This window comes from Sceloporus undulatus, chromosome 1, assembly GCF_019175285.1.
Source record: "Sceloporus undulatus isolate JIND9_A2432 ecotype Alabama chromosome 1, SceUnd_v1.1, whole genome shotgun sequence".
NCBI lineage: Eukaryota > Metazoa > Chordata > Lepidosauria > Squamata > Phrynosomatidae > Sceloporus > Sceloporus undulatus.
Genome location: NC_056522.1, coordinates 153,149,572 through 153,157,828, shown reverse-complemented (window position 1 = coordinate 153,157,828; position 8,257 = coordinate 153,149,572). Strand labels below are relative to the sequence as shown.

Here is an 8,257-nt window from a genome sequence, read left to right as displayed (position 1 = left end):
TTTGGAATAGTGATAATAGTCCACAAAGATTACCAGTAATCAAGTTGTTGTTGCTGTTGATTGCCTTGCCTCATCATCACTAACTTATGGAGACCCTAGACAAAAGTTTGTTGTTGTGTTTTTGCAAGATTTATTTGGGACGGGTTTGCCTTTGCCTTCCTCTGAGCCTGAAGAATGTGACTTGCCTCAAGTTGCCCAGTGTATTTCGTGGCTAACAGGGAACTCTGATCTCCAGAGTTCAGTGCTCAAATTACTACCAACACATGTTGATCTGCCCCCAAATGGGTATTTAATCTAGTGATCCGTACCTTTGTAATTTATAGGAATAATTACAGTAATGGGATATACATGGCCTCCCTTGAAAGCAGCTTAGAAGCTTCACATGTACTTGTACAGCTGCTGTATTAGGTATGGTTTGGCCCGGTAAAGCCATATTATATATCACTTTGGAATATAATTAATCACTTGGGTAATGTGATTACCAAAGATGTGGAGGCTTAGGTTTGGGCCCCAAATAGCTGAAAGACCCCCTGTGGCACAGGAGCCCAAGTGGCCAAGTGGTTAAATGTCTGAACTGCAGCCACTCACCACAAACCACAAGGTTGTGAATTCAATACCAGCCAGGGCTCAGGCTTGACTCAGCTTTGCTCCTCCAAGGTTGCTAAAAGTACCTGGCTTGTTGGGAGCAATTAGCTTACACATTGTAAACTGCATAGGGAGTGCTTATGTGCACTGATAAGTGGTATAGAAATGTACTTGCTATTGCTATTCTATACAAGCCTTCGATATTTTAAGATATCAGGAAGTCTCTGAGTGCCTTCTTTTAGAGAAATGCATTTACTATCCCCCCAAATAGGTCCTTCTCTGTGAGGGGGTCCTTAGAATGTATTGTCACGAAATACACCTGGCATCAAGACTTTGTGTAGTGCCAGGTCAAAACTATTTTTAATTTTTTAAAACAAATTTCATTTTTAAAACTAATTTCTATTTTACAACTGTTAGTATAATTGCAAGACTGGCTTTATATTCTGTTTTATTTTTGTTTGAGTACCCCGCCCCGCCCTGCCCCCATTTTTACATACACCATATTGAAACTAATGTTCACAATTCACTTAGGCAGTTACCAAGTCTAACCTAGATCTACAATTCATTGGCTGTGCATATTCCACAATCCCTAGCATTCCCCTAGTTTAGGGAATAGTAGGAACCAAGAAAGTTCCCCACCCCCATTTACTACAGGCAATCATGAGATCAATGGTGGTCTCTTCCCCTGTTGATCAGGAAATGGCTGACTAATATTTCCAAACCCCTTCAACTAAGTATCTCTATTGTGAGGGGGAATTGTGACAGGGACCCTGCTTCGGGCTGTTAGACTTGAGATCACGCCAAGGAGGAGTGGAAAGACATGTCAGCTGCACCCCAAATGATAGAGTGAGTGGATTGCCATTGATCAAGTGGCTGCGGCCAGTAAGTAGGATTGCAGGGGTCAGACGTAGCGTACATAACTATGGGTTTATGATTTGTAGCGCCCAAAGTGAATTCTGACCCTTTTCCATATGACATTACAAGTGGACCCTTGTTATAATGCTGCGTTTGGTTCAGGATCCCCATGGATAAAAATCGGTGGATGCCAAGTCCCATTAAATATAAAGACATAGCAAAATTTTGTCCCTTATTAAAAATGAAAATCAAGATTTGATATGTTGAAATTTATACTTTGTGACATGTTTTCAAACTGTGGTGCGTTAATCTCTGGTTAAAAAAGTCCATGTGTAATAAAGGGCGGTACTGTATATTATGCAATAGTTTAAAAAGAATAAAATAAATAAAATGTGCAACCCATATTGTTTAACATATAGCTGCATTGAAAGATTGGGGAAGGAATATCTTTGTTAAAACACTGTATTCTAATGGAAAAGTTGTGGTTAGAGAGCATTAAGGTGTATAGCTGTGAAAAACTTCCATTCATGAGATTCAGTCCATGCCTCGGTTGGGGGATTTCTGGACCTATAGTATCAAAAAGTCCAGCTTCCTATACATATGGTACCCCCAAGGATGAGTAGACATGAGTGCGTGATAGAATTAGGCAGGAATAGAATGAGAGAATGTTGTCCCTAATTTATGTCAGCTGAAGGTGCCTGACTGTAATAAGACATGTGGCAGTATCTGCACTGGTAGAAATAATGCACTTTGACGTTCTCGTGTTTACTGCATGGCTCAGTGCTATGGAATCCGTGGGATTTGTTAGTTTGTAGGAGCACCCAGTAGCTGCCCGTGACAGAGAATGCTGAAATATCGCTCACAGAAGCTGCAAACCTTCCACGAATTGAGCCATGGCGTTAAGCCGTGCCAAATTGTCATGTTTTCTGCAGTGCCGATGCACCTTTGGTGTGGGCATACCATGACTAAGGAGTGTGGGTCCACTGCAAGTAGTGCACCATTTTCCGTGGTGGCTAGAGAACCATTTAGAGTGTGCTGACATATTATGCATAGTATTCAGGGCAGACAACAAGCGCACTCATGAGCAACTGAGCTAAGCTGCGTTGGATACGTTGGTTTCGAAGCGGGGGTTAATGTGGGGAGGTGGAGGATGTCTCATGATTTGCCTTTCCCCCAGGCGGAGTGTTGCATCTCGGTGGTATGGGAGGTTTAGGGTGAGGAGAGATAAGTGTGGGCTGGAGTGTTTCGGGGGCGGTGGGGTGGGTGCAGTGGGGTGTTGAAATTCAACACTAAGTGTGGGCTGGTGGTGGCGGCGAAACTGACGAGGTTTTTATAGAGAATGACCAATCATATGGCAGAGAAGCTTCGAGAGTTAGAGGTGATAAGCGTGGAGAGAGGGGTGTTGAAAGGGAATAGTTATGCAAGTGTTTGGCGGCTGGGGGGGTGTTTGGGGTGTGTGGATGAGTGCGTGACGTTGGATGAGCTGTGGTTTGTTGTGGGGGCAGTGTGGGTCTGCAGGTTCGCGAGGGTGAGGGCGCCAGCGCCGCGTAGTTCACGTTGTATTTTTTGTAGGGTTGGGGTACTGTGGATTGTATAATGGAGCGAGGAAAAGTGGGGGATACTAGATACTGTATTGGTTTGGTTGGTTAACTGGCGCGTGGTGGTCGGGTTGGCGGGCGTGCGGGAATAGTTGTTGAGTGTGAAAGTACAACATGGTGTGGGGCAAGTTAACGTCATTGCTAAGCAGGAGGTTGAAATCATCCCGAATAGTGCAAGTAAAAAGCGTGCTGTAGCTGGGTGAGTCGTGGGGTAGTGTCCGGCCACGAGCCTTGTGAACACAGGTATGGGAGGGTGAAGGGTGCATCCCAACTGCCGGCGCGAGGAAGACTGTGGCTGAGGCATCAGGGGGGGCATGCGCAGTCCTGCAGGAATTGGGGGTGGTAAGGGCGTGGCGAACAGCTGTAAGGGGGAAAGGATGCAGAACAGACTCCGCCCGTCCTTTTCCGGGCTCTTTCCTCTGCCCCTTTGGGATATTGTAGAGCGCGTGGCTACAGAAGGTTATAACTGGCATCTCGTCTTCAACACATCTGGTGGCCTCTGTCCCACAAGGAATCTTTCAAAATGAAGGGGTGCGTCCCAGCGAAGAAAAGGTGAGTGCACTGGATATCTTATGGTAAGATGTCATGGGACTCTAACGCAGGAAGAAGCATCTCAAGATGGGTGTGCGCGGGCTGGGACCCAGCGGGTCCGCGATTACAGCTGCGCACCTGAAGGGGGGCACGCCCAACTTGGGCGGCAGGATAGTAGATATACAAGGTACGATAAAAATAGTTTGGGGTGTAGTTAGTGCGCTCTGTTCTCTTTTATGGGTTGCATTGGCCTGGCCTATTTAGATTTTACATGTCTAATAGAACATAAGATTGTTCAAAGTAACCAGTTGTTTAGTTCATGCCTTTCATCTTTACCGATCATGTGTCCTTTTTCCCCATAACCGGTCGAGAAGAAGAGAGAGAAAGGGTCAGGGCATCCAAGTCTTGTGCCTCCTTAGTGACAACTCTCCCCCGCCCGGAAGGCTCCCTTGGGTGGTTCGGCCCCATAAGTGGTGAGAACCATTGCATTAAAGGTTTCGTCTTCCCGTGGGCCTTAAATAGTGGATTGGGATTGGAGCTGGTGCACTGATCTAAGCGTCGACATGTGCTAATCCTAAATACAACCGAAATAGAGTTATAGCGAAGAGGGACAAAAGTGCTTGAAATGGTCTGGGTCAGAGGGGTCAGACGGCGAAGGATGACCATGTAAAACTACCGTGCTACAGAGGTGCATAGGTAGAAAACACGCAGTGGCACTCACTCATACGAAGGAGAATTAACCAGAACAGTAAAAAACCCATCACTATTGTAAAAAAGGTCAAACAAAGTTTTTGTTGCAACAACAGAAGACGACACACAGATGATATAGAAGCAGAAGTCTAAAATTGGGATTACAAAATGGAGCCAAAAAACCGGAGTCGACGTAGCCACGGGTCAATGCAATACTGCTGGTAGCGTAACTCTTATAAAAAAGGACCATTCCCGGGCAAAGGTATGATCCTGGAAGCAACAACGCCCGCGGCTTTTCTCATCCATCCCGCCGGTTAGGGGGAGCACAAAAAGGCAGGCGGCCTGGATGTGTGTAGTTTCAATGACATGGGTTGTCCTTGGCTCGGGTCCGTACGCCGGTGTACATAGCTTGAAGTGGTACGCTGAACGGATCCAGCAGTCATATCAAAATCCATAAGTCGGGCCCCAGCCGGCCCTCACGCGATACAGGAGGTCGACTGAGAGGGTGCCGAGTAAGATGGGATGAAGAGCTATGGCAAATAAAAAGTTGGAAAGCGGGTCCATTTACCCTACAGAAGTATAGAGTAGTAGGCCACTTTAAGTTTTTTGGGCGCACCTAGAAATCGTGGGATTTGGCAGTGAGGGAGGAGCAACGTAGAGCCTCACCAAGAGCGTCTCTGGGGCCTGTGTTCCCCAACTACAGAATCCATAGGAGTCTACAGTAGAAATGTAACAGGGCATTAAAGGAAGTATTGGGCTATGCCGGGTGGTTGGGATTAAAGGAAAGGCCGAATGGTGGGAGAATGGTAATAAGGGGGCGCATTGAGCGCTGGGGGAAAGAGATTCGTAGTGGGGACAGCATATAAAATACTTCCACGAAGGACCTGGAGAACAGCGCATAAGCAGATCCTCAGCATGGTGGAAATTAGAGTGTGTGGGTGAAGAGAAGAAAGAGAAAAAGTGAGAATGAAATGAAAAAAATCCTCTTGTCAAAGGAAAGGATGGTAGGATTCCGTCGACCAGGGCATAATCTCCAGCCTCGCGGCTTAGTCCTAAAACAGAGATGAAAAAAGGCAAAGTGTGTGCCGCGGGGGTGAGGGGGCGATGGGTGGTGTGTTCACATTTCTGGTTGATTAAGAGATGAGAGTGCTGTGTGAACAAGTGTAGAAGGTAATGTAGGATCTTCTGCAGACAGACTTTAAGTATGGCAGAGGGAATCCTTGTAGACGAGCTTTTGAGAGTTAAGTGAAGAAAGAGAAGGGAGAATGTTTTACAATAAGCCTTGCCTAACTGAGTTTACTATCGTAGATGCATGGAGGTGAATGTCCGAGGACGCGCTACCGTTATAAGGCAGGTGGGGGGGGTCGTGGTCCGCCTGGTAAGACGATGCAAATGGAAATACGAAAAGGGATTTGGGGGGAGTAGGGTGGGTAGTGTGGGAGGTAGACGAAGGTTCCAGGGGGGTGGGTAGTTGGTGGTCAAAGACAGGGAGAAATGATTTGCCTGAAAGACGCGGAGGTAGAGGAAGCGGGGCATAGAATGTGTGTGGGGGGAGTGACGTGGAAGGTAGTGGTGGACGACGGGCAGAACAGAAAGGAGGAATCTGGATGGTAACGGGGTCGCAAGAAGGCCCGGGGGGCCATGGGTTCTCGCTTGTGCGATTGTATCTATGTGTGTGTGATGTCTGATGCGTCCGGATCGGGGGTCGGTTTAGTTCACGAGGGCATAAAATAGTGACAAAAAGGGTGGGGTGGTGGACTGGTGTGGGTGGTGGGTAAGGATGTGTGTGTGTAGGATGAGAGGGTGGTGTCTTGCTGAGTGTGCAGGTGGCGCTGTGCGGTGTTCGTTGGTGTTGCCGTTGGTTTGGGGGTCTGCGATGTGGGGTCTTGGGGTGGGGAGGGGGGTCAGTATCGTGTCGCGGGGTGGTGTGGAGGGGGTGAGGGGGTGTGGGGGGGGTTTGTGGTGCGAGCGTGTGTCGGGCTGGTGGCTCACTCTAGTGGAGGTATAGGGTGGGCGCCTGGGGGCAGGTAGTGGGATTTGAGATCGTTGCCGGGGCAGGAGTAAGGATTTGGGAGGAACAGGGGGTTGTGGGGGCTACACCGGGGGGTTTGAGTGTGTAATGCCCGAGTGCTGTAAGTCAGGTCGGAAGAATCGTAGGTGATCAGTCCGCGATGGATGAGCTTGGTGTAGCGTGGGGGGTCTAGTAGAGGAAGTGCTGTACGTCATGAGAGGGTGTGGCGAATGAGGGGGTGCGCCGGGTGGGACCATGTAGCCATGTGCCCCAATATATATCAACATATAAAATACAACAATAGAAAAAAGGCAGTGTGTAGCTGGTTACGTACTGGTTGAGGAGAGAGGGTGCTCCGAGCAGATAAAGAGTAGGCGAGCATGTATCGACGAGGTGTGTGGTCTGGTGGCGGGCGGCCCTCCTCTTCCGTCCGCTCCCGCGTCCTCAGGCCGTGTGTGCCGGCCTCCTTCTCCCTGCCCGCCCCCTTCGCAACCGTCGCCTTCTCGTCTTCCTGGCCTCAGCCCATCCCTTGCCCACCTTTCCTCCTCCCCTCCGCCTCCTGCCCGCCCCCTCCCCCTGGCCTTGCCTCACCGTACCCGCCGCTCTGCGGACCCCCTCGGCCCTCGCCTTCCTCCGTCTGGCGGCCGCTGCGCCTCTGTGCCTCTCCGCGGTTCTGCCTCTGCCCGCTCTGTCGGCCGATCCTTATGTCTGGTCCGGGGCCTAGCGTCCTCTGGCCCCCGTCGCCTCGGGCCTTCGCGCGTAGGCTCTCGGGTCGGGCTCCCTGCGGTGTGCCTTCGCCGCGCCCCCGGGGTCGGCGTCGGGCCTCGTATGGTCTCCCTGCTCTGACTCTTCTGCTCTGCCTGCCCCGGCCAGCCCCGGCTCCCCCCCTCTGGCGCGGCCCTATCCGCCTTCGGCTGCCCCCCCTGCGGCCCCGCGCGCCGTCGGGCATGCCCCGGCTGCGCCCGGGTGGCTGTTTCTGGCCCCGCGGGCCCCTGTTGGCCCGCGGGGGGTCGCTTATGTCTTCGCCCTCTGCCGTCCTCCTCTGGGTCTGCCCCTGCCCCCGCTCCTTCGGTGCTGCTCTGCCTCCTGTCTTCGGATCTGGCTGGCCTCAGGCCGGCTCCGTCTGCCGCGGGGCCCGCTCTGCTGGGCCCTCTTCTGCCCGGTGGCCCCCCTGTCCTGTCCTGGCTGCCCCTCTGGGCCCCGGCCTCTGCTGGCTGTGCTGCCCGGCCCTTCTGACTCGGCTTATTTCCTCCGGCTTCGCCGCCCCCCGGGGGGGGCCTCTGGGCCCCCGCCCTCTCCGGCCCTCGGTCGGGCCTGCGGGGCCGGGCCCCGGCCTCCTGCGGGCCGGTCGGTCTGCCCCGGCGGTCGTCTGCCTTATGCTGGCCCGGCCCCGGTCTGGTCTGATCCCTCCTTCTGCCGGTGGCGGGGTGGCGTCGGGGGGGGGTTGGGTGTGGGCGGCCGGGCCTCTGCCGGTGGGCCGGCTGCCGGTCTCCTGCTGGGGCCGCCCGCCCCGGCCGCTGGCCGCCTCTGCCGCCTCCCTTCTGTGGCCCCCCTCCCTTCTGCCGCTGCTCTGAGCGGCCCCCTGGGGGGGTCGTGTGGTGGGGTGTGGGCCGTGGGGCGCGGACTGCTCCTGCCTGCCCCCGGGGCCCCCCACCCCCCACCATCCTTGCACCCAAAACCACACTTCCTCCTTCCTCCTCCTCCCGCCTCAAGCCGTTCCTCCGCCCCGCCATCCCCCTTCCTCCTCCCTCTGTCGTCGGTCCGATTCCTCCTCACCTTCCTCCCTCCGTCCCCTCCTTCCTCCTCCTTCCTCCCCCCTCTCCTTCCTTCCTGCCCCTCTCCGGGTCCTGGGTCTTCGTGTCGCCTGGGCCTTCTGGCTGTGCCGATGTAGCGGTTGCCATCGTGGCAAATGCTCTAAGTAGTAGGTGTGTATGGCAAGTCTTGTGGAATAAAGGGGCCCTCAGTCTCACATTAGAGGATGAGCAGT

General features: G+C 52.7%; 1 protein-coding gene across 1 annotated transcript; it reads right to left on the bottom strand.

Moving 5' to 3' along the window:
- Positions 1–6,857: 6,857 nt before the first annotated feature.
- On the bottom strand, positions 6,858–8,003 carry LOC121925468 (basic salivary proline-rich protein 2-like). The gene has a single exon (XM_042457651.1). It carries the CDS (start codon positions 8,001–8,003, stop codon positions 6,858–6,860), a length of 1,146 nt encoding a protein of 381 aa, XP_042313585.1.
- Positions 8,004–8,257: the final 254 nt, after the last annotated feature.